The sequence below is a fragment of the Podarcis gaigeae genome (genome assembly GCF_964106915.1).
Source record: "Podarcis gaigeae genome assembly, chromosome: 11".
Lineage (NCBI taxonomy): Eukaryota > Metazoa > Chordata > Lepidosauria > Squamata > Lacertidae > Podarcis > Podarcis gaigeae.
In genome coordinates, this window is record NC_139687.1 from 320937 (window position 1) to 347854 (window position 26918).

Below are 26918 nucleotides of genomic sequence, written 5' to 3' on the forward strand. Positions count from 1 at the left end.
GCCAGAAGGCAGTAGTACAAACAGACTGTGTCCCGGGTGAGATGCATCCTGCAGGATATTGTTTGCTTTCCTAAGACAACGGGAACCGTACAGTTCTTCCAGAGATGGGAGGGGATGACCAATAATCCTTTGGGCTGTGGTTATGACCTTCTGGAGCACCTTCCTCTTCCTAGCTGTACAGCTGGAGAACCAGGCACAAATACAGTATGTGAGAATGCTCTCTATGGAGCCTCGGTAGAAGGACACCAGCAGTCTCTCACTCAGATTGTTCTTCTTTAAAAGTCTGAGGAAATAAATTCTCTGCTGGGCCTTCTTCACCAGAGCAGTGGTATTTGCGCTCCAAGTCATGCCCTGATCGATAGTCACTCCCAAAAACCTGAATTCCGCCACCCTCTCCACCCGTTCCCCGTTGATATACAAGGGCTGAATGTCCGCCTTTTTTTCCCTGTAATCCACCACCAATTCCTTGGTCTTAGTCGTATTAAGAGCCAGATTGTTCTCTCCACACCAAGCACAAAGCCGCTCCACCTCGTCCCGATAGGCGGACTCATCCCCTCCTGAAATGAGCCCCACCACCGTAGTGTCATCAGCAAACTTGATGATTTTGTTGCTGGAATAAATGGCTGTACAATCATACGTATAGAGAGTATAGAGCAGGGGACTCAACACACAACCCTGTGGTGAGCCGGTGTTAAGGCTAAGGGCTGTGGACATATGTGACCCTACTCTAACCCTCTGAGAACGTTCTGACAAAAAGTCCAAAACCCAGAGACAGGTGGAGTTGGAGAGTCCAATCGCCTCTAGCTTGGACACCAGTCTATGGGGGAGGATAGTGTTAAAAGCAGAGCTAAAATCCACAAACAGCAGCCTCACATAACTCCCCGGCTGCTCCAGATGGAACAGAGCAGCATGGAGAGTAGTAGTGATAGCGTCTTCCGTGGATCTATTTGCCCTGTATGCAAACTGGTAGTTGTCAAAAGTTGATGGAAGACAGGAAATAATGTGACGGCGCACCAGTTTCTCAAAACACTTCATGATGATTGGAGTCAGTGCAACTGGTCTGTAGTCGTTCAGACTACTGATTGTGGATTTTTTAGGCAGAGGAACAATAGTTGACGACTTCAGGCAGGGTGGGACAATAGACTGGTGTAAGGACTTGTTGAAGATCTTAGTAAAGACCCTCGCCAGCTGATCCGCACAGCCCTTCAACACCTTTCCCGTGATGCCATCAGGTCCAGCAGCCTTCCTCGGATTCACCATCCTCAATACCTGTCTCACCTCATGCTCCTCTACAGTGAATGAGGGGCCCCTATGGGCTGGTGGCTGTAATACCGGCGTCTCAGGTGGCTCCTTCTCGAAGCGAGCAAAGAAGAAGTTAAGCTCCTCCGCCAGTAAAGGGTCACCGTCGACAGCACCAAGGTTAGGTTTGTAGTTGGTAATATGCTGAATCCCCTGCCACATCTGTCTTGTGTTGTTACTCCTTAAATTATCCTCAATCCTCTGCCTATAGACCAGTTTTGCCCGTCGAATACCCCTCTTCAAGTTTGCTCTTGCCACACTGTAAAGCTGCACCTCGCCCGACCTAAAAGCCCTGTTCCTTTCCCGCAACAGGCACTGGACCTCTCTATTCATCCAGGGTTTCTGATTGGGATAAAACCGGATGGATTTATTTACTGTGACAGTGTCTGTGCAGTGATTGATATAGCACAGAACTGCCGCCGTGTGCTCCTCCAGGTCTGAACGATCGAAAATGTCCCAATTGGTTCTCTCAAAACAGTCCTGCAGCTGATGGATAGCACCTTCAGGCCAGATTTTAACAGTCCTTGATATTGTGGGAGCCCGTTTCCTGAGTGGGATATATGCTGGTACCAGGAACAGAGACATATGGTCGGACTGGCCCAAATGTGGCAGCTGTAAAGCCCTATAGCCGTGATTTACATTCGAATAAACTTTGTCCAGTGTCTTGTCCCCTCTTGTGGGACATTTCACATGCTGATAGAGCGTTGGGAGCACTTTTTTAAGTTCAACATGATTAAAGTCTCCCGCAATGATGTGCACAGCTTCAGGATGCTTGTCTTGCTGGCTGCTGATAAGGCTCTGCAGGCATCCCAGCGCCAAGTTGGCATTGGCATCTGGTGGCACGTACACACCAGTTAGCATAACATGTATGTAAATGTATGTCCAGATGCTTGGTTCCGGCCTTAAATTGCACAGATTCAGCCAATTTCAAACAAGGTTGATTGTCTTCCCAAACCGTGATGGGCAAGCTACAATCCCCATAGATCTCTTGCACCAAGCATCTATAGAACTGTAGTTCCTGGCACAAATCAGACAGTGCACTGAATTCAGCGTCAGTAGAAGACAGTGCAATGAGACTTTGCTTCCGGGACTTCCACCCAATTAGTGAGTTCCCAAACTTTATCACCAACCCAGACACAGACTTATGGTCCTGCAAATTCGCCCAGTCACTGTCTGCATAGCATGTGAGCTTCGCCTCACCTTCAGCTGGCAGCTTAAGACAGAAGTCTTTGGTATGCTGCAGGTAGCGCAGTACCCGCTTGATACAGTGCCAAGCACTCACACTGGGCTTTGACGCTTCCCTACTTAGCAGGTTGGTAGCAAAGGCAATGTCTGGTCTGCTCCATTGGGAGAGATACAACAGACTACCTAGAGCTAACTCAGCATTCTCAAACTCGGCACTTTCTGCTTGCTGGCTCTCTTTCACGAAGTTCGTCTCCATGAGTGTCCGAACTCCTGCACAATTGGACATTCTGAACTTCTCAAGCAACTGCTCAATCTTGCCTTTCTGACTGAGTAAGAAGCTACCATCCTCAGTTCTCGCTATCTGCACGCCCAGGTAGATCCTTACTGCACCAGGTTCTTGAGCTGAAACTGTTTCTCAAGCTCCTTGGCAAACTTCTGCACTTGTTTGTCTGCCTTTCCAATGTGGATGATGTCATCAACGAAAAATAACACCAATTCCTGTGAGTCTCCTGATCCTCCAAGGAACAGGCAACTGTCAGCAAGACTCTTCCTGAAATCTAGCTTCTCCAAAGCTTCATTCAGGCACAAGTTCCAATTCCTGGCCGATTGCTTCAGGCCATAAATTGACTTGTGAAGTTTCCACACAGTACCTTGCTCATTGCCCTCAAACCCTGGAGGAGGAAGCATGTACAAATCCTCCTGGAGGTCCGAGTTCAAGTAAGCAACGTCCACATCAAAATGATGCACCAGCAACCCTCTTTGTGCAGCAATGGCCAAGAGCAAACGTAGAGATTCACTCCTACAGGTGGGAGCATAAGTTTCCGTATAATGCAACCCCCTGCGCTGCGTGAATCCTCTCGCCACTAATCTGGCCTTATACTGCGGTTCTCCTGTCGCTGTGGGCTTGAGACGGTAAACCCAGCGGCTACCCACGGCCTGTTTCCCCACCGGCAACTTCGTGAGGGAGAACACACCTAGAGACTCCATTGAGTTCATTTCCTTCTGCATCGCCTCATGCCATTTCCTGGCTTCTTCCTGAGGCAGTTTCTGAACATCTTCAAAACTCTCGGGTTCACACTGTGCCATTCCGACCCACACGCTAGTGACAGCAAACCTTTCAGGAGGTTTCCCCTTGGTTGTCCGAGCTGAACGGCACAGCACTACTTCAGGAACCCCCTCTGACCCACTGGGGCCAGCCAGAACGTCCTTGGCATCAGAGAGCTCCCCCTCTGACTTACTGCGCCTTCTGGACTTCTCAGCCGAACCTGTGGGGGAAGATGGAGCACTGCGTTGCTCAATCTTCACAGCCTTGGGAGAAGTTCTCCCCTCTGCCTGCACTGGGTCTGAACTCTGAGCCTCAGTAGCAGGTTCAACCTCTTCCTCTCCTTCATCGGCAGAGTCAAGCAGACTCTGACAGGATGTCAGGGTTCCCATGTATCCTTGCCCAGCCACTCTGCTCACAGAATTCAGCACTGTTGCTGAGCAGAATCCTGGACTGATTCCCTGATGGATAAGCAAACCGTCACCCCTTGGTCCCTGGCTCATACCCACAGAAAATCATCTTTTGGGACTTGGGTTCACCTTTCTTGCGTTTGGCCTTTGGTATGAGGACCCAAGCCTCACAACCAAAAACGCGGAAGTGGTGCACTTTCGGCTTCTTTCCGTGCAGCAAGAAGTACGGTGTCTCACCTACCACTGAATTGAACGACCTGTTCAGAATAAAGTTGGCCGTTCGCCAAGCCTCCCCCCAAAAGCGCTGTGGGAGCCCGGCATCAAACAAAAGAGCTGCGGACATCTCCCCTAGAGTCCGGTTCCGTCTTTCCGCAATCCCATTCTGTTGGGGACTGTGTGGAGAGGACAATCTGTGTTGAATCCCCTTTTTGCGGAAGAAACTTTGCAGTGCAGACCCGGTGAACTCCCCACTGCGATCGCTCTGAAAGTTTTGCACCCGTGTGGAAAACTGCAGTTCCACGGCCGCAATCCAGTCTTTGATTAGTGGCGCAGCTTCATTTTTGTGTTGGATCGTGAAGATCCAGGAGTTGCATGTATGGTCATCAATCAGAACCAGCGCATAATTGGCTCCGCCCATACTGGTCACAGACATTGGACCAGACAAATCTGCGTGAATTAACTGAAAAGCCCTAGTGGTCACCTTCTCAGACCTAGGGTATGTGCACGTTTTCACCTTTGCGGACTTGCACGCTCTGCAATCTAGAAACTTAGCACATGATTTCATTTTGCACCCTTGCGTACACTCTGGGATCTTCTTCACTGACCCCCAGGACACGTGAGCCATGCGTCGGTGCCATAAGTGAGCACACGCATCATGAACTGGAACATTGGCACACTGTGCTTGAGCCACCTCCGTATCACCTGTACCTGCAAAAGAAGCATCTATCACAAGCAACCTGTCTTTACATTCAACACTGACTAGTTGCTGTCCATTCTTAGAAATAGAACACTTATTGTTCTCAAAACACACTCTGTAGTTCTCAGCAAGAAGGGCGCTGACAGACAGCAACGCACAGGACAGTCCTGGAACAACAAAAGCCTGGATTGAATCCTGTGAGAAAGAACAAAACAGTGAGCTAGTCTGCGTGAGTGGGTGTCGAGTCCCATCTGCTACAGACAGTCTTCCCAGAAGTTACAGAGGTGCAGTTCTCCAGGAATCCTCTAGATGGCACTAGATGATGCGACGCTCCACTGTCTATTACAAAAGCCAGCACAGCATCCTGTTGACAACTCTTGACTGCAGCCATAGAGGCTGCTAAATGTTTATGTTCAGTGTCCCTGCCAGCTGCCTTCGGCTTGCCTTTCCCACGCTTTGAAGAAGAGCCCTTTATCTGGTTGCTACGGGAGACGGCCTTCGGCTGTTCCTGTGCCTCCACTGGACATTCTCTCACCAGATGGGAGGGGGAGCCACAGCGATAACAGCGGCGACGCTTAGCAACAGCTCTCACAGCTCCCTCTTCAGCCATTCCTTTGTTCCCAGCACCCCCTCCTTTGGGTGCACAGCCTGGGCCTGCATGCTCCCCAGCACTCTGGTTGTAGGCCTCAACATCACGCGGCCCCTCGGAGACAAAGCAGCTACTCCCAGCTGTAACTTCAGGAACATGGCCAGCAGCCCCCTCTGGGCTCTCAGTCTCCTCCCTGCTCTCGGCTTTCTCCCGGCCCTGGGCTCCTGCTGAGCTTTCACACAGACTCCTCAGCACCTGCCAGGCGGCCTGAGCCGACTCAACGCCCTCCAGGTGGGGCAACAGCAAAGCGTCCACGCTTGATCTCAACATGCAGAGCTCTCTTTGCATTCTCTGCTCTCTATCTTCCAGCAAAGCAGCCTCCAAGTGTGCTGCGCCATCTTCAGCAGCAACTGGCATGGGTGGGGCCGGCTCCTTCTGGGCTATACTCCAGAGCCCTGTGGCCAAAAACCATCCCCTTACTCATCTAACCCAGATATCCCAGGACTGGGTTGTGAGCTTTTCAAACGGGACATCATAAAAGTCCTGGAGCTCAGCCATCTCCTCCCCCAGTGCTCCCATTGGGGCTTTGAAGTACTCACGCTTACCAGCCAGCTTCAAAGGAGAGGCCTCCAGTGGCTCTTTGCAGCACACGGCATATCAGTCAGTTTCCCTGCTTTCTCCCAGGCAAAGCCTCAAAGCAGGACTTTTTTCTTCCGGCAGCAAAAACAGCAGCTTCTCAACTTTCACAGCCTTTTTAAAGCACACAGCACTTCAAAGCAGGCTTCAAAGCAGCTTCCTCTAATTGCAGTAACTATCGTCCATAACCTGAAGAATGTTTATTGCTCAGATAAGCCTTGGCGTCCAGCCCGCTTCGGCTGCGCAGCTACCAGCCAGGCCTCTGGACTTCAAAGGCCACATTCCAAAGGCTCGGAGCAAACGCAGAGATGAGCAGCGGTAAGAGAAAGCTGCAAACTCAAAAGCTTTCTTCAGTGTGCTTAAATAAAGTCCACTCAGGATCTTAGCAGATAGAAGCAGTTTTTATTTACAGCAGACTATCCATTATCTATCACAGCGAACAGCATCGTGAAAACACGTCCTCTCTCCTCAAAAGCAAAAGTAGAGAAAAAGAACAAAGGCTGGAGACTCTCGGAAATGACGCACAATCTCCCCCCTCCCAAATTGTGGGCAGGGCGTACACTCTGAGCTGTTTAACCCTGTAAGCTCAGGTTCCCCTCACAGAATTACTCTATCTTTCCAACACATCATACTTGAGCTTCCCCTCCCCCTCCTTTCTTCATTTCTGATCACACACAGTTTCCATTTTTGCTTGTTAATATCAATATTACCTGTACGTCCCTGCCTCCCTTGTAAATATCTTTTTATCTTGTATTCTGGAGAGGGTTGCAGAATCATAAATATATAAAAGAAACTTAGAATAAACAAACCATAGGCTTCCCTCTCCCCAACTGACTCTCACGCCAAAGAAAATCTTATCTCAATTCAAACCTTTGATCCATGCAGCTGATATGATCTGCAATATGTTGTTGCAACCCTTTTCCAGCACGTGCCGGTACTTTAAAGCCAATTAAAAATCCAATTTAACGGCGAACCTCTGCTTCCTAATGGCAGCATAGGAGGGTTTTCACCAGGCAAAGTGCTTTTGAACTCATAGCCTCCCTGGCCCCAGCAATCCATGCTGGAGCGAGAGCCAGGTGCCAAGACAGACTGCAAGTGAAGCCCATTACCCCCATCCCTGGGGGGAATTTGCAAGAATGATTTACCCTCTATCATCCTTGTTTTTCGTTTGCAGACATTCTCCTGCTTTCGTGGGGGCTGCCTCTGTTAAGGCAGACTGGAACTGGAAGCCCTTAAATAATGTTTCAACATGAATGGAAATTGCCAAGAATACAGCTGATGATTAAGTGATAATTTTGGGTAACGGATTGCAATTGGAAATCATTTAAAATATTCATTGCAGCAACATCAAAAACTAAGGATGCATTGACAACGGCGAGTGGAAGGTCACTTAAATAAAATTGTATTAATTTGCTAATAATTTGTAAAAATTGGGCTGTAATTTGGAAAATCAATAAAAAAAATTGGAAGCATGATAAGCCCATGGACAGCATCAACTTATCTATATACTGTCACCCTGTCACCCTATGAAACCTTTCTGGGGCTGGGGGGAGATTATCTTTGGAGAAAATACTTAATGGGCCAGATGTGGATCATGGGCCCTAACTGCCTGCTCCTGCTTTAGAAAGGTGGCTGGTCCACATAAATCAGTAAGTCAAACTATGGCTTAGAGAGGCCGCATGAATGTGCAAGGACCCAGGGAGATTGTCTCCCCAATCCTTTTCACTGTTATACTACACTAAGCTAGGCCAAGGTTTGATTTAGTGCGTGATCTGAACCAAGGTTTGCGGTTAACCTCTCAACTCCCTGACCAGGTTTGATCTTCATTACAACATCTGGTTTGTGAAGAAAAAGCTTAACCATGTGCCCCTGATGCTCCAAACGGTATGGCAGTAAATAAGACTGAGCAGCAGCCCAAGTGGCCATGTACTCCTCTCCAGGAGCCTGCAAGTGTACATGGTGTTGCTAAGTCTGCATTTGGCTTAGCGGGAACCAGGTCACTGTCACGGAGCTAGCTGAGACGGCTCCTGAGTTGGATGAGGAGGAGCAAGAGGGGCCAGCAGAAGAGGAAGCACTGGAAGGAGTGGGAGAGAAAGGGGAGGTGGAGGCAGGGCTGCCTGATATTAGGTACTCCAGCTCTGGCACAGAGGGAGAAGGCACACCACTGTCCTGCCCAGGACAGGAGGGGGTTAAAGCGTAGGGAACAACGCAGGCATATGAGATTACCCAGACTGCTTTGCTGGAGGCGGAGGCGGAAGCCCCCACTGCCAGGATTGGTTGCCGATGATTCGGATGCATGAAGAGATGCTCTGTACTTTGTAAATATTTGTACAATAAATACTGTAAATACCACTACCATCAAGCCGAGGGATTTATTGCGAAGGGCAAACCTCCCCCCCCTCTACAGTCATGCTCAGTAGACTCAAGAGAATTTTATCGTGTCTGATCTTTCCATAAAGTTAATATACACAAGTTTGCTTATTCTGCATCAGTTCTAGTTAGAGTCAGAAAATACGATTTTAAAATCCACAAATATGACTTACCTTCACTACTAGATAGATATCCGGAGATGGAGATGTTACAGAAAATACTGCAGACCTTGCCTGACTAGATGAGTCAATACATGGTACATGTGATCGCAAGAACCCTTTGAATTGTTCAGAGTTCAAGTCACAATGAAAATTTTCTGAGATCTTTAAAAAAAATGTAAAAACAAAAAGATATTTCACAACTTTTGCAGGAACTGGTGCACAACCTATCATAAGTAAATAATCACAGCATTCTCACAGGCCCATAAAAGATTAGCGTACACAGTTGGGACTGGTGAGCATTTACTGTTCCCAACTCTAATCCTGCGGAAAGCCATCTAATTCAGATTTTAATTTGATCCTGACTTGTTTTTAAGAGGTGATTTAATTATTGTTTGATTTTATATCAATGTTATATATTTGATGTTAGGCGCCCTGAGCCCAGTCTCAGCCGCGGAGGACGGGATACAAATAAAAGTTGTTTATTATTATTATTATTATTATTATTATTATTATTATTATTATTATACTAATGTGTGTGTGAATTCTGGTGAGGGTGTTGTTTTAAGCACTGGAACAGAGCCAGTTGCTTTAGAGGTGAGATTCCACAGCTTCAGTGGACATTTTGGCTCTGGGGAGTCAGAGAAATGTGATTTTTTACACTCAGGAACTCTCTCTAATCCCAAAAGTCCCTCTGCAGGATTTTGGTGAGGTTAAAATGAAAGAACCACACAAATGCAAATATTGATTTTTAGCCAAGTATATTCTACTCAGACCAGACCCACTGAAATCAATTGCCCTAAATTAGTTACGCCCGTCAACAGGCCTGCTCTCAATTTAATTAGCTCTGGATACAACCCAGAGACAGAATCTCAAAAGTCCGCCAAAATTAGTTCTCACTCATCCATCACTGTGTCTAATTAATTGCAGTGGATAAATAAGGTGGTGGTTTTCTCAAAGCATATTTTAGAAACTGCTGAATTAATTTCATAATGACTGATTTTATTTTGCAAAACATGGCAAGCAGCATATTATGGTTGATTATTATGATTCATAAACTACAGTCCGTTGTGAAAATGTTGAGTTGCACAAACTTAAGGATAGGGTACATCCAAAGGATATTTACCGTGTGGTGACCATTTGTCAATATATTGTTGCAGCATGCATGCAGCTAAGGGGAAATCTATGGCTACCTATCGCATTCGGACACGTCCCATGCCTCTGCTACCTTACTGCTTCAACTGATTGCAGAGCTCTGGTAAACGTTGCCTCAACTTTCCATGTGGCTTCCTATCTCCCACAGTCATCTGTAGCCACCCAAAGCACAGTCCCAACAATTCATATGTGAACAATTTTGAAATGAGGGACGGGGTGATGTTTTTAACTAATGCCTTGTTTACATTGTTTTATCATTACCCTTGGTTTTGTTCATCTGCACTCTTACCTTTTTCCTTTCTTTTATATCATAGAGGGCTAAGCTTGCGAATAATGGCTCAATTTCTATCTCAAATCTGAAACAGGAAAAGATGGTGTACTAATTAATAACTACGCACATTTGACACATGTAAACAAAACACAACACAAGGGTTAATGTGCAGTATCTGTGCACTGGCAACATTAATTTAACTCAAGTTCTGGCTTGTCCCTTTAATCCTCCTTCCCTACTCTAACCAAACTTTAAGTGTATGTGCTTTGCATATTCTTCACTTCCAACCCGTCTCCCTCCATCCTTCCTTCTGTTTTTCTCCACTGTCCTTTTTACATTGTAAGCTCCTCAGGGACAGAGACCTGGCTGTTTCTGCCTATGACCAACTGTAGATGATGATGTCAGGCTCGGGGAATTCTATCCCTCCCCTGGTGGCAGCAAGAAGCAGGGAATATCAAAGAGAGTCCTGACTAATGAGTTTATTTAATCATCACGGTGAGAGACAAATAAATTGATGGCGTTGCTCCAACTGAGTTCCTCCCTGCTCCCTTCCTAGCAACAGCACCTCCCCTTACGGGGTCTGCCCGAAGCCAAGCGTCTCTGCATCCTTTGCTCTCGCACTCTTAACAAACGTCGAGTTCTAGGAGATGGGGGGTCAGCTATACTCTCCAGTGACAACATGTCAGCTGGCTGCTCTGTCTCTGTCTCCCCCTTCTCTTCTCCCAACACCTCCCAACTCTTCTTTTTGCCTGTCTCTGAGCTGTGATCTTCCTCAAACCCCTGCTGTAAATTAATACTGCCTTCCTCTTCTCTGGAAGCTTCAGGAGGGGGGGGCGGTCTCCTCAATCTCCCCCAGCCTTAAGTCCAGTCCCTGATAGACGATGATAAAATCTGAGATACACATTTGATTATCACTCCACTACATTTTGACTTCTGCCATAGTAAAATAGCATTTGATATTACATTTGGTTTTTGTTAGCTTAAATTTGTTCCATTTTTAAAAAGAAGAGCACATTGTCAGATACAAGCAAAATGGTTGTCAGTGATAATATGAAGAGGAATATATGGGTTACTATTAATTGTTCACTATTATTAGTGCATTTTGGCAATTTTTCCATATTACCATATGGGCCCAAATATAAGCCACTCCCTTAAAATTCCACAGGCACTCACACCCATTCCATTTTACCGTATGTCTGTTTCAGCAGCGAAGCCAATTTTTGTAAGTTCGTGAATTTAAGCCGCACTTTAACTTTTCATGGTCGGAATTTGGAAGAAAAAAAGTGTAGCTTATATTCAGGCCAATATGGTATTATTATTTTCAATCCAGCAGAAAAGAGCAGATCCGTAGGTGGGTTTCTCCCCTCTTCATGGCCTTCAAAGCCAAAAAAACTTCAGTTAAACTAAGACATGGGAAGGTTTTTTAAAATATCCTGAAGTAGAGACAAGGCTTGCAAAATACTAGACGGGTAAATATTTCAGGAGGCTACCTCTGTAGGTGGTGTACTGACTGTGAGAGAATCAGAAACATTTCACACAAGCAAAAGACTACCACGTTAGAGAGAAAAGTTCAACACCTGTCCTCTCACTGATCTGCTAATTTTCTTTTTGCCTAAAGAAAAAGGTAAATAAGGGAAGAATCCACCAATATGATCTCACATCTGCAGGCTGAAGTTGCAGAGTCTATTCTACCATCTCAGAAGTGTCCCACCTCATTCTACTGCATGTGCAGGTGTAACCTCAGCCTCTGAAGGTCACATGATGGAACAATATCCAAACGTGAAAACATGCCCTGTGGAACCAGAAGTCACAGAGATACTTACTTCAGAGTCTGTACTTTCACCAATATCCTATTGCCCAGATATTCCTTGGGGCACTCAGGCACCGGACGTATTTCCACAGCATCCTCCTATTAACAAACACATTATGGAACAGTTCTTTTTGATCCAAATATTTATGATGCTTCTGTGTTATCAGTCCCAACAAAAGAAGACGTAACCCAGGCTGCACACAAAATAACAAGGGTGATATCCAACTAAATCATATCCAAAGCAGATCCACTGAAATGAAAGAATGCAAGTAACTTAAGTCCATTGATTTCAATGGGTCTCCTCTGAGAAGGGGGTGGGGAACCTCAGGCCTTAATTTTGCCTCTGGCCTGCCATGTGGCACTTGGAATGTTTCCAAGAGCAGAATAGGTCCTCCCTCTGAAAAGGCTCCCCAGTCTTGACTTTGTGCATGACTTAGTTTGGTAACATTCAGTAAGATACTCACATACAGTGGTACCTCGGGTTAAGAACTTAATTCTTAGTTCTGACTGTTCTTAACATGAGGTACCACTTTAGCTAATGGGGCCTCCCACTGCCGCCGTGCGATTTCTGTTCTCATCATGAAGCAAAGTTCTTAACCCGAGGTAATATTTCTGCGTTAGCGGAGTCTGTAACCTGAAGCGTATGTAACCCGAGGTACTACTATACAGATCTCCCAAACCATATGCTTCTAGGATTGCTTTAGGCAATTCAACCAACAAGTCTGCCATGAACAAGTTGGAGCAAAGCCATTAATCCTTTAAATTTAATTTATAACCTACATGCTAATCCCTTTAATGTATTCCTTCAGCTGAAGTCGGAAATGCCAACCCACCTCACAAACCCTTCTAGTTCTAATAAAAGAATGAGATATCTGCACATGAAACCTAAGGAAAGTAAGGCTGATCCACAAGGCCATAACAGGCTTTCATTTGATTGTGGAATGGCAACTTTTAATTAGCTCTCATTGAAGTTGGAGTGAATTTGGCTGCATGATAATCTGAGCGCTCCATCAGAGCTCAGAGGTAATGATTTAGTATCACGGCAAAAAGCCACATTTCAGGCTTTGTCTGAGGTTCTGGTTTTCCACAGGTTGAGGTTCTTTACTGGATACACTTGGCACACTTCTAGCCTGTGGGAATCTGTGTGTGACACTTATTTCCCCTATACAGTCATGGTAAGATGTACTATCTGTTCCAAAGAGGTGCACTCTTTGGAGCAGATACCCAAGGCTATATTCGACATCATGAGAATGAGGGTCCTAAATGTAGGACAGAAGGCTGGATGACCACATTTTGAAGCAAGTGAAGCAATGAATGTTACTATAGAATGAACCTCCCCCCGAAAAACATATTAAATTCAGAGTCTAAACTTATCTATGTGCACCACTGACAAGAGCACGTAGAGCTGCTGTCAACCTGAGTTGATTCCTCTTAAATATCACATGGAACTACACATTGTTTCATGCTACTGTTCCAATTCAACTTAAGGAGAAATATAACTGCACCAACAGAGACACGTTCTAAGAGCATGTTGCCTTTCTACAGCCTCTGGCAACCTGGTGCTCTGGCTGGAGATGCTGGAAGTTGTAGCCCAAAACATCTGGCGTGACCAGGTTGGCAAAGCCTGCACTAACATAATGTGGTCAACACAGAGACAGCAAGCAAAGCACATTGGTGAGATCTTTTGTGGGCACAGACTGAGGCAAGCTCACAACTCTTGTTTGAATCTTAATTCTTTGTAAGATATTTCCTTATTAAGCATGCAACTGAACAATGCAGGTTTATGGCTTACCTCATCTATACTGGGATACAGTGCAAACAGTTCTGCAGGCCTGTTGGCTTGTCGTTGCTCCTCATTTTGCCTTCGAAAGTCTTCTGCATTAATGTGCTGCAACAGGTCTGCCAGACGAGCATCTGGCTGTAGGCTGCGCAGGTCAAAGTCCCCAGATGTCAGTGTGGCTCGACTGGAGTCATCACAGAGGACTTTTAAATGCCTGGGAGCTGTCTGCTCAAGTGGGCATGAAGTAGGAGGCAACATCATTAATCACTTTTTAGTTCGCAGATGTTAAAGATACTCAGTATTTCTCTGCCATAATTCTTTTTCAACTCACTGCAATAATACCTTTGAAAGAACTATTCTCCAAAACAAGTAACAGATGATACTGACAGACTAAGGCCAAGCCAAATATTTCCCCCTTCGTTTTTGTGGGGTCATTTCTCCCCTGCAAAAAACGGGCAGGAGTTTGGGTTCTCACAAGAGAAGTGATTGAATTCTAATAACTTTAGGGTAGGGGGTTAAAGAAAAGGTGGCATGGTTTCTCCTTTTTCATTATTATTATTATTATTATTATTATTATTATTATTATTATTATTATTTCAAAAAATTAAAGATAGGGTAGAAGCTCTGGTGATATTTATGAACTGCAACCTTTACTGGAAAAGGGAAGGGTGCACTGATATTTCAGGGGTGAAATCACTGGGACCATATGGAGAGCCAGCCACATGAAAGCATTGTCATGTGAAATGCCCTCTCCCCAGTTGTAGTGCAAGTAGCCACACATGGATAAAGATGGGCTTTGGGCACTGGCAGAGGAAGAGGAGTGTAGGGGGGAACGCACCGCCCCACCAGCACGATCCTGGTGGGGTTCCATTGCGGCTGTGCCCCCTCACATGCTGGGCGCCCCGCCCCCGCAGGCAGTGCCCCCACGCCCAGAACGCACGCCACGCCCCTGCGGTCAGCGCACCATGCCTATGGGACGTGTGCCAGCCCCGCCCCGCCTGCTCTCCGCCCCCCCCCCGGTGCCAGAGCATGTATTGCTATGAACAGTGCTATTTTTCTAGAAAAAGAGATGCCGGAACTCACTGTGAATGCCTCCCTTGTTCTCGTATAATGACAACGGTGCCCAACTGAGAGGGGCTAGAATTGAGTTCCAGTGGCTAAAAAAAAGCTCAGTTTATGAGGGGGGTTTTTTGGGGGGTACCAGATCCCTCTAATCCCTGGATCCAGCAAGTGTTAAAATCTAATCAAGTCAAGCTAATTTCCTGGTGAGGTGATGGGCTATTAAGGCGTTTGGTGTGAGATGACCTCCTCCTTCAACAGATAAAGTCAGAGTTTGGAGTAGTAAAGAATTGTGGCAGTGATGTGACCTAGAAGAAAAGCAGCAAGCTGGAGAGAGAAGGATATTTGATTTCTGTTTGAATCCAAAGCTGCAGCTATGAGAGAAACAAGACCCTTTTGGGGTGTTGATGCTGTGAACCTCTACATTGTAGGCCCATGTTATATATAGGTGTCTCATTCCCTAAAGGAAACACAATCCCTGCGTAAGCGCCTGGAACCCCTGGAATCTCACATCGCTTGGAGATTGCGGTGTCGTGCAACAATATTAAAAATTTCAAGTGATTTGCGCTTTAGAGTCATTAGATTTACCAATGAGCAAGTGATGAATTAAATATCTAGTGTGCCTAATATACCAAATACATATTTGGTATGTAGCGGGCAAGAATGCAATTAGTTGCAAGCTGCCCTGAGTGGCTGGGGAAACCCAGCCAGATTGGAGGGGTATAAATAAATGACACTGCTGCTGCTGATAGTTCTACCCCTCTTCCCTGTTCAGCCCAGGCCAGAAGCTATCTCAAAGGAAAATACCTGATAATTTGAATCACTGTCATCTAAAACTTCAGATTCAAATGTTTGCTTTTGAAGGGACTTGTGGAAATCGCTCCGGGATCCCCTTTTCGTTAAGATGAATGTCTCATTACTTCCTTGGTTTCTTAAATAATAAAAAATAGCAAGTTAGATTTCAATTAAAATGGGGGGGGGGATGAAAGCACAATTGCTATCAAATAAATAAGTTCAGCTGAAATATCATGGCATCCATACAATAGTGCCAGTCTAATGAATTAACATTATGTGCTTAAATGGAATATAAATTTATCATAATATACTGAAATGCTATATCCATATTATGAAGTTCAAGTTAAAGCAGATTACAAAGGATATTCCATGTTTATATTTATATTGTTCATCAAAAGAATGCCCTGCTCCAAAAGTCACTCAAATAAACTATGTAACTGCCAAGCAGAGTGAGATTAGGATGCATAACCCCCCCTCCTTGAGCCTCCCTGGTCCTCTGCCTGCAACTGCTCTCACTGCATATGTATCCTTCCAGTGATGGATTTTCAGCTGCCCACGTCTCCTGGATGGAGAGCGATGATATTAAAGTTTTGATGGTAGAAGGGAATGTCTGTAGAATGGGAGAGGCATCTGGACCAGCCGGCAGCATTCCAGGAGATGATGTTTAGGGCAGTAGTTGATTCTTGGGTTTTTAGAATCCAGGCACTCATAGCTGTTTTCTGCCGCTGATTCCTCGGGTCCTTTGAGTTTGGCTTGAGCCGCGATGCGGAGGCATGGGGGAGCCTTTTGAGGGAGACTAATTTGGGGGTATTAATTTGTCTGTCCAGGCAGTCACCCACTAAGACCTTATTTCATTCCTCTGCATGAATAACTTGTAGGATTCCCAGGCAGTCCATGAAGATTGAGCCAATTCCCGGCGCTGGCACCATTAGTTTGACTTGTTGCGATTTGGACTGGGCTGTTGGTGGGGGTGTAGGAAAGCCCATTTCTTCTGGAGACAGATATTGACAAGTTGTCCATTCCTCGTTGGTTAAAGGCTTTGCTTTACAATTGATGTAATTAAATTCCATGGGAGGAGGCAGGGCTAGAGGTGGAAGGGAGTTCCTTATGGTCGATAGTCTTTCAATTAGTGCATCCTGGGAAAGTAGAATCTGCTCGAGGTGGGTTGTTAGGAGTTGTTCATCCTTTGAGGAGAAATCCTTTTCTAGCTTATTTGGTGAGGGCGGGGTTTTGTACAGCCTGCCAGATTGTTTAAGGTTGCCAGCCTCTGGGTAGAGCAGCTTACCGTTTCCGGCACTGTTGGATTCTGCAGTGCTGGTTTGGGTTTTTGGTCTGGCTGGCCTATGTGCTCCTAGAAGTGGTAAAGGGTCATCGATGTTTTCGAAGAAACGCTGCACAAGCAAGCCAGCCCTCAGGAAATTGTCTTTATTAGAAGGGGTCTGTTTAGTTGAGAGCCCGTCCTTAAAAGTCACTATAGCCCTATTTTGGGCCGTATCATGAGGGAGGAATTTTACCTTGATGATATTTTCTGCTGTCACGAGGCCCCTGGTGACTATTCCGATTTTTTTCGGGAATATTTACTTTTCTTTGAGCATATGATGGATGACATCTGTTTGTGGGATGTCACAAACAGATTGTGAAGGCAAATTTGTGTTTGTTTAGCGTTAGCTTCCAACAAGTCTGTGTTGTTTTATCTTGATCCTTTTTTGTTATATTAGGGTACACAGGATTTATTTGCGATGTCAAGAGGATTGGTTGCTTGGGAGCTGAAATTTCCTTTAGTTTTCCTATTTTCCCACTAGAGTGCGGTGTGTAATCTGCTGGGGCGTGGGGCTTTTCCTCAGAGTACTTTATTGGCATGCATGAGTTTGTGATTTTCTTTTGGGTTGTAGAAGCAGAGTTCTTTGTTGTTATATTCTCCAGCACCTTAAAGAGCTTCTGGAAATTCATTTTTTTAGTCTGGCAGGTTGGCGCTCCTTTATGGCCTCTCAATTTGATGTTTTTGGTCTTCATTTTTTGTGTTGAGCATTTTCTCTTTAAGGTCGGTTTCTTGGGAGCAAGGGACCCTCCCTCCTGCACTGAATTGTTTCTGTTTGTTTTTTTGTAATCAAGTCCTGGCTTGGTTTCACCTCCATTAGTCCTAGTCCCAGATGTCATGTGAGGGAAAGCAGCCTCATGGTTCTTAATCAATTCAGTTAGGGTGGTAAGCAGGTTCAAGCTTTCCAAAAGGAAATTTTTAACTGGCTCAAGTTCTTTGCTTATCTGTGTGAAATGAGTTTTGAGTAACTCTTCAAACATCCCTGACAAGTAGAAGATAAAGTTGTCCGGGTACTGTAACCTTAAGCTGTTTGGCCATTTGTCTGTCTCAATCAGTTCAGTCGGGGAAGGGCACCTTAAATTCTCTCCTGATAGGGAGGAGAGGGGAGGCTCATTTAACATGGCTTCTGGGTTTTCCAGGAATAGCTCCTGTTCTAAACTTGCTTCACGTCTCTCTTTGGCTAGCTCAGCTTGTTTTAGTTCCGTTTCCAGGTCCACTCCCTCACCTCCAACGTTAGTTTTTTCCTCCCTTCTAATCCAGGTGTGGTCAATAGACCACTCATGAGAATGGAGATTTCCTGGATTATTTGCTTCATCAACTTTGGGATGGAAGTAGGTTGAAATTTTGGCCTGTTTTTTCTTTGGGGGAGTTGTTGCAGGTTGTAAAGGTGAAATCCCCAGTTCTTTGCAACATTGTCTTGTAAGTACCATCTTCGTACTTGGAGATAAATAGGGCTATTTTATTCAGCCCACAGCTTTATGGAGGTGGTTCAAAGTTGATTTAAGTAGCTTTGAAAGGGGGGGGGAGGTTTAAATGTTCACCCGACAGCTCCCAGAGTCTTTTACTGATAAAAGTTGGCAGATATTTTCATAGTTTGAGCCTTTTTATCAGGGTAATTTGATCATTAGAGCTCCTACTCACACAGCAGAGACTCAGTTGAGACTTGACCTGGCGCCATCTTCCCCGCCCCAAGCAGGTAATTTGCTATGAACTTTTGGGCAAGGACATCTTAGAATGGTCATAGGCATGAAGTATGTGGCATGTGGAGCGATACAACGCAGCAGCTGCCCTCACAATGGTCTCCATGCAATGCCAGACTCTGTATAACATTCCAAGCCACAATGTGTGTTCCAGCGGAAGCCACCAAGAGACTACTGCCACTGCTTTGGTTGTATCTAGTCTTACTTCTGGCCTAGTTACCCACTCTAAATCTCTAGACTTTCTAATGTTTGCTTCCATGCAGGGCTCTATTAAGGCCATAAATAGGATCATCTGAACCTACCAGTCAGACTCACTCATCCCATGCCACTTGACAGCCCCTCTGAGTTCTGACCGTCTCCACTGCAGGTTCACCAGAACTATCTGCCTGTAGCTCTAGGTCCCATAGCACACCCTTAAACATCATAGATTCTGCCCTTTATTGAGATTCTGCTACAAGCAGCTTAATTTACTGCTAGACTGAAACCCAAGACTCTCCATGGGTGTCCCCATAGCTATGACCAGAGCAGAGCCACTTTCATTTTGAGATATTGAGAAAACACTTTTTTGCAGCCAGGCCTACTAAGTGACACCATGTTGATTAATTCAAGTTTCTTTCTTTCCAAAGCAACAACAATACACTGAAATGCTTTGTTGTCTTGCATAACAAATATGCCACAATAAACAACTGCAGTCCCTCCAAGTGTCCCTATTTTCCAGGGACATCCCTGATTTAGAGAAGACATCCTGGTTTCTGATTTGATCCTAAAATGTCCCGCTTTTCCTTATGATGTCCCCATTTTATTGGAGAAAATTTGCAGGTTATGGAGTTATCTGAATCCCAAGTCATCTGAAGACAATCCTGTATAGGTTTTTTAAAAGTGTTTAATTTTTTTATTATGTTTTTATATATGTTGAAAGCTGCCCAGAGTGGCTGCAGTAAGATGTGTGGGGTATAAATACAGTAGTAAAATTATCATTATGGAATGGGATGTCCCTATTTGCATCAGAAAAATGTTGGAGGTCATGCAATTATTGATCACAGAGACACTTTTTATTACATTTTTGGGGAGTAAATGAATTATATGCACTGGTGGTTGTCTTTTAATAGATTGCATTTTAATTGTTTGCCAGTTGACTGAGAATGAAAAATGAAGCTATAAAGCACCTTACTTGCCTTCCCTGCTCTCCTTGGGCATGACCTTGCTTGGGAAACAGTCTTAACTACACAGCATTAAAGACAAGAGTGCTGGATAGTTTTTATTATGAAGCTATAATGTCTGAAAATTGTTTTCATGTGGTGAAAATGTAGATACTTCCTTTGTAAGCATTGAATGTTTTGCTGCTTTCATGTTTCAAAATACCTGTCAGGGAACTGCCATCCGAGGGACAGGTGGTGGAGAGGCTCCAGGAGGAGAGACTCTACAGCAGAAGAAGGAACCAGTAGGGGGAGAGCAGGAGTTCCAGTGGAAAGGGAATCGGGGGAGAGGCTCTGGGATACTTCTAGTGAGAACAGTGAGGAGGTAACAAGACCCCCTTTAGCAACCCCCACCCCTCGCAGGAAGCTGTCACGCAGAGAGTCCAGGAGGCGCATGTCCGTCAAACAACTTTTATGTTGGAGTAAGTTCCGTAGACGCCCACTGTCGGATTCTACCAGCGACTGACGGAGTCATGCTTTGGGGGCTCCGTTAGTGCCTAGGTTTGGGTGACCAGCCAAACCCCAGAGGGATCAAGCTTTTACGCACAAGCAGCTCATTATCCCATCACAGCAATCCGACAGTCTTTGAAAGCAGCTTGTGCAAGCAGAGGGCATCATGAGCGAACCAGCCGGAACCGGAGGAGCTGGAGCTGGAGCTGGAGCAGGTCCAAGCCTGGAAGAAAGGTACAGGGCGTTGGAGGTCCAGCTCGCGCAGCAAACGGCGAGGCTTGAGGAGAGGAGGGCTCAAGATAAGGGAAAAACCACCCCACTTGCCAGAAAGGTGCCTGGATTGGTGCAGAAATTTGGGGGGGATCCCAGGAACTATCAAGCCTTTAGGACAGAGATGCAATATGCTACCAATCTACTGTTTGATGACTTCCCCGATGAGAACTCTAGAGTGGCGTACGTGATTGGCCATCTAGAGGGAGGGGCGAGGGACTGGATTAGGCCCCTGATGGCAGCCAATAATGAAATCTTAAAGGACACAATGAAATTTTTTCGCGCCATGGACTTGATGTTTTCCAGCGAGATTGAGCAAGGGGTGGTGCGCAGGCAGTTAATGGCGTGTAAACAGGGGAGCCGATCTGTACGTGAGTACTGGACTGAGTTCACCATGCTGATTCATAGACTGGGGTGGGACCTTGCGAGTGAACCTATTCAAATGCTGTTTGAAGAAGGGCTCTCTCCGTCAGTGAAAGATGAACTTTCCCGGGCGCCTAGGGCGGAGTCTATGGACCATCTGACTAAATCTGCACTGTCCATAGGAGCGCACCAGGAAGCCAGAGCTTTGGAAAAGCGGGAAGGAAAGGGGGAACGTTGGAAGGACTTCCGCATTCCGGAGATTCCGGAGCAGCCTTTCCCGCCAGCAGAGCCGATGGAACTTGGAACAGCGCGCGCGCGCGCAGTTTCAAACACCAGTGAGGGGCGGAAGAAGGAGGGAAAGAGCGCCAAGAGATGTTATCTCTGCCAACAGCCAGGTCACTTTGCCAGAGTCTGTCCGCAAAGGAAGGAATGGCAAGGGATGGCGGGAACTGTTGGGGGAAAGGAGGAAGAAGAAATCAAGGAGCAAGTAAAAGCCAACGCCTGGTTGCCAACATCAGGGCACAGCAGCCAGGCCAGGGAGTAGTGAATGTGCCCACGCCGGAACCCCCAAGACCAGCGCTTGTGATAGAGGTGTTACTGGAACTGGCAAACGGACACCCACTAAAGATAAAAGCGCTATTGGATTCAGGTAGTTCCTGTAATTTCATAAGTAAGGAGTTTGCAGCTGAACACCAGATACAGACTATCCCATTAAGTAAGCCTTTGCAGGTTACCACGATTGATGGGAGGGAACTGTTGGGAGGAGAAGTGAGCCAACAGACTGTACCAATGATAATGAGGGTGGCAAGACACACAGAACTGATAGCGTTTAACGTAGCCACCTTGGGAGGAGCTCCTATTATTTTGGGAATGAGCTGGCTGGCACTACACGATCCGCTAGTAGGCTGGCATCAGAGTGGTTTCCTTTGGATCAGCACATTGCCTAGAACACTGCAAGGAGGGAGAGGCTCAGGCAGGGGCCAGGGCCACTCTAGCAGGGATGGAAGTGATGGACAAGGGGAAGGTGCCACCACAATACGCTGACTTGATTGACGTCTTTAGCGAAAAGGAAGCAGATAAACTGCCCCCGCACAGACCCTTTGACTGTCAAATTAACTTACTCCCAGGAGCACAATTGCCAGTGGGCAAGCTGTATGCAATGTCAGACAGTGAGATGCAGGAGTTAAGGGAGTTCATTGACAAGAACCTCAAGCGAGGTTTCATCAGAGAGTCACGAGCGGTGGGGGGCAGCCCAGTGTTCTTTGTGGACAAAAAACACACGGGTAAACCCAGGCTTGTGTGTGATTTCAGGGGCCTAAATGCAGTGTCAGAACCAGTGACGTTCCCTATGCCTAGAATTGATGACATTCTGACACGTGTGAGAAAAGGGAAAATTTTTACCAAGCTGGACCTTAGAGGGGCATATAACTTGATACGTGTGAGAAAGGGGGATGAGTGGAAAACCACTATGTTCACCCCCTTGGGGGCCTTTGAGTACCTCGTTATGCCCTTCGGTCTACAGGCGGGCTCGGCCTGTTTTCAATCGTTCATGAATCACGTCCTGGGGCCATTGCTCTACAAGAACTGCGTAGCGTTCTTAGATGACGTCCTGGTATACTCAGAGAATGAGGAGCAGCATGTGCGAGATGTAAGAGAAGTACTGAGCAAACTGCGAGAAAATCGGCTGTGGGTGAAACTGGAGAAGTGTCAGTTTCATACCAGGGAGGTGGAATTCCTGGGGTACCGGTTGTCTGACAAGGGATTGGCCATGGATCCCAGCAAGGTTCAAGCGGTACTGGAATGGAAAACACCAAAGACCAAGAAGGACGTGCAAAGATTCCTGGGCTTCGGAAACTTCTATAGGAAGTTCATCAAAAACTTTGCCCATTTAACAGCGCCCATCATGGATTGTCTTAGCAGCAAGAAAAAATTTGTTTGGACGGAAGAAGCGCAGCGGGCGTTCGAACACTTAAAGCAGGCGTTTGCGTCGGAAGAGCAACTTTTGCACGTAGATCTACAACAACCAATGAGGGTGGAGACTGACGCGTCAGACCGAGCGGTGGGGGCCGTGCTTCTCCAGCCGGGAGAAGATACGTCCGAATGGAGACCGTGTGCGTTCTTCTCGCGGAAGTTGAACAAATCCGAGAGGAACTACACAGTATACGACCGAGAACTGCTCGCCATTCATGAAGCATTCCGGAGATGGCGCCACTTGCTGATTGGGGCGCAGCACAAGGTTCAAGTCCGAACTGACCACAAAAATCTGGAATAGTGGAGAACAGCACGAGTGCTGAACCAGAGACAAGTGAGATGGGCCCAGGAGTTCTCCAAATTCCACTTTGAGATTCGTTACATGCCAGGCTCCGAGAACGTGAGGGCGGACGCTCTCTCCAGGAAACCTGAGTACTTAGAGGGGGAGGGAGCGCCTGAGGCAAGGTATGTAATCCCTGAAGACCGCTGGGTGTGTGGGGCGGCATTGGTGGGGCAGAGGGAACTGATAGAGGGTACCGAGAACGATGAATACGCCCAAGAGAAATTCAGAGAACTCAGGAGGACAGAGGAGAACACAGGGGGGTTTGAAGAAAAGAACGGGGCGTTGTATTACAAAGGGGCACTGTACATACCAGATGGGGAACTGAGGGGCAGAGTACTCAAGCAGTTGCATGACAGCCCCACAGCGGGGCATTTTGGACAGCACAAAACCATGTGGTTGGTTACCAGAGAGTTTTGGTGGCCCAAGGTGAGGGAGGACGTACGGGAATATGTCAGGGGTTGCGACAGGTGCCAGCGAGCGAAAGGGGAGAGGGTGGCGCCAGCGGGGCTATTACAACCCTTACCCACACCAGAAAGGCCATGGGAGGCAGTATCCATAGATTTTATGACGGACCTGCCAAAATCCAAGGGCAAAACAGCTGTCATGGTGGTGGTAGATCTATTAACTAAGATGTGTCATTTTATAGCCTGTTCCCATGCGGTCACCGCGGAGGAAACCGCCAAGTTATTTGTAGAGCATATTTTCAGGTTGCATGGCGCCCCCTTGAGGGTGGTCAGTGACAGAGGGAAACAGTTTACTTCCAGGTTCTGGAGGAAACTTATGAGCTTACTGCACGTGGAACTCAATTTCTCAACTGCCCGGCACCCAGAAACAAATGGGCAAGCGGAAAGGGCAAACGGGATTTTACAACAATACCTGAGGTGTTATGTAAAAGACAGAGAAAATGATTGGGTAGATAAGTTACCTCTGGCAGAATTTGCCTACAACAACGCGGAGAACGTGTCCACAGGGATGAGTCCTTTTCTGGCAAATTATGGGTGTCATCCCCGGGCATTTCCAGGAGAAGGAGGGGAGAGGTGGAGCGTGCCAGCGGCGGAACACTTTTTTGAAGAGATGGAAGCGATCCACCGTCAGCTTCAACTTAACTTAGAGAAAGCCAAGGAGGAATATAAGAAACAAGCAGACAGAAATAGGAGGGAAGGTGAAACTATAAGGGTGGGAAACCGGGTGTGGCTATCCACTCAAGGGAGGGAGTAAGAAATTGAGACCCAAAAGATTGGGACCCTTTGAGGTCATACAGCAGGTCAACCCAGTAACATTCAAACTCAGACTGCCCAGTCACATGAAATTGCACCCAGTATTTCACAGGTCATTACTGTCGCCGTACCGAGAGGGACGTGAGTGGGGGGAGCGTGAGAGAGAGGTCACCCAAACCCCCGTGATAGAAGAGAGAGAACGCGACATGAACGTGGCAGGAATCATTGATTCCAGGTGGAAGGGGAATCAGGTGGAATATCTGGTAGAATGGGAGGGGGAAGTTGAGTCGGAAAACACTTGGGTACCAGCAGAGTTAGTCAAGGACGAGGTTTTAATAGAAACATTTCATCAGCGTTTCCCAAAAAAACCGCAACCCGTGGCACGATTTAGAAGGGAACACTTTGGGACCACCGATGAGGAAGGGGAGTTTGAAGGGTTCCCAGAGTCAGGGGTGGGTGAGGAAGCCGACTCCGACGAAGAAGAGGAAGACGAGGAGAGAGACGGTACGCCGTGGTTAGAAGTGTTTGAATCCTCGGACGACGAGGAGAGTTCCTTCCGGGGCTTTCCGCCCTCACCGCCAGTGGGAGAGGAGGTGGGGGGTGAAGGGGGCCCTGGGGGGGAGGTGGATGTCAGGGAACTGCCATCGGAGGGACAGGTGGTGGAGAGGCTCCAGGAGAATAGGAGAGACTCTACAGCAGAAGAAGGAACCAGTAGGGGGAGAGCAGGAGTTCCAGCGGAAAGGGAATCGGGGGAGAGGCTCTGGGATACTTCTAGTGAGAACAGTGAGGAGGTAACAAGACCCCCTTTAGCAACCCCCACCCCTCGCAGGAAGCTGTCATGCAGAGAGTCCAGGAGGCGCATGTCCGTCAAACAACTTTTATGTTGGAGTAAGTTCCGTAGACGCCCACTGTCGGATTCTACCAGCGACTGACGGAGTCATGCTTTGGGGGCTCCGTTAGTGCCTAGGTTTGGGTGACCAGCCAAACCCCAGAGGGATCAAGCTTTTACGCATAAGCAGCTCATTATCCCATCACAATACCGTAGATTCTGGCGTATAAGACAACTTTTAAACTCCAGAAAAGAGGTTAAAAAGTCGGGGGTCGTCTTATATGCCAGGTACAGCTTTCTCCCGGCACGGAGCCCACCCACTGCTGCTTCGGAAGCTGCCAAAGCAGCAGCCGAAGCAGCAGCAGGTGGTGGGCTCCGCTTCGGGCTGGGTGGCTTTCTCCCGGCACGGAGCTGCCCAGCGTATTAGGCAACTGGACTTAGAAAACGAACCACCAAATTGGCAACTGCAACTGCCGGAATCTACAGTATACCAGGATAAGCAAATAACCATCAAGTTGGAACCATTGGAAGTTGCCCTATACTGAGTCAGACTAATGGTTCATCTTTGTTCAGCACTACCTACTCGGACTGGCAGCTGCTCTCCAGGTTTTCAGGCAAGAGTTTTTTCCCCAGCCCTGCCTGAAGATGCTGGGGATCGATCCTGGGACCTTCTGCCTACAAAGCAAATGCTCTACCACTGAGCTATGGTCCTTCCTCCTTCTAGTTGCCAGGCCTTTCTAGACTGAGCCAGTGAGAATATCTTGTGAGAGACTAATCCTACATCTTGACAAGTTAAGGGACTAGTCAAAACAAAAGATGTTAATATTCCTCTGGGAAGAAAAAATATTTAAAATCATGGTTTTGACACTCTGCTGCAAATGTGGCACTTACTTTCGATTCACAATCAGCCAGTCACGAATATAGGTCTGAATACAATCCCGGACATGCGGATCCAACTCAGCCCTGGAGAGGGTACAAGAATATTAATATGCATAGCTAATTACAATGCACAACTTATTTTTTAGGAATATGAATGGGGAACTCCAGACTCGGGGGCCAAACACAACCTGCTAAATTTCTTTATCTAGCCTTCAGAACTTTCCCCAAGTCACATCCCTCAACAGCCCTAATTTACTCTCCAAGTGTTTTGTCCTGGCCAAAATGCATCTTTAAACTTTGAGTATGCCCCTAGCTTGTCTGCAAAGGAGATACTGAGGAACGTGCGAGTGTGTGTAGAAATTTCCTACCATTACAAATGTAAAATTTACATTTGTTCCTTTGCCCGCTTCTTGTTCTGGCCCCATCCCCCATTGGCAACTGTCCCCACTCAAACATGGTCCAGAAGAGGATGTGGTCCTTGGGTTTAAAAGGGTTCCCCACCCCTGAATTATAGCTAAAAAGGAACAAACCATACAAAGCCAAATAATAAACCACACAAATAAAAATATCATTTTTTTTAAAGGAGTATATTGTTTAAACTCCAAAAAATAATCCATGCAATCTCCAGCCAGTGAAGTGAGGAGCAGCAGGAGACTAAATGATTGGTCTTCTTGGAGTGGAAGAATTGGAGTGGAGGGAGAATGCATTCTGGCTCAAATGAGATAAAAGTAAAAAAGATAAAGGACCCCTAGACGGTTAGGTCTAGATGAATTCGACTATGGGATGTGGCGCTCATCTCCACTTTCAGGTTGAGGAAGCCGCCGTTTGTCTGCAGACAGATTTTCTGGGTCACGTGACCAGCATAACTAAACCACTTCTGGCACACAGGACACTGTGAAGGAAGCCA

The 26918-nt window shown here is 46.7% G+C and overlaps 1 protein-coding gene across 5 annotated transcripts in view; it reads right to left on the minus strand.

Annotated features, from left to right (window-relative positions):
• Positions 1-26918, minus strand: part of DOCK8 (dedicator of cytokinesis 8) — a 156667-nt gene that overhangs the window by 106129 nt on the left and 23620 nt on the right. For all 5 annotated transcript variants that reach the window (XM_083701855.1, XM_083701853.1, XM_083701854.1 and 2 more), the window contains 6 exons: positions 26024-26095; positions 15488-15611; positions 13634-13846; positions 11855-11940; positions 10050-10116; positions 8621-8770 (listed from right to left, as the gene is read on the minus strand). In XM_083701855.1, the coding sequence (XP_083557981.1) occupies positions 8621-8770; positions 10050-10116; positions 11855-11940; positions 13634-13846; positions 15488-15611; positions 26024-26095 (712 nt within the window). The remainder of the gene's footprint in view (positions 1-8620; positions 8771-10049; positions 10117-11854; positions 11941-13633; positions 13847-15487; positions 15612-26023; positions 26096-26918) is intronic.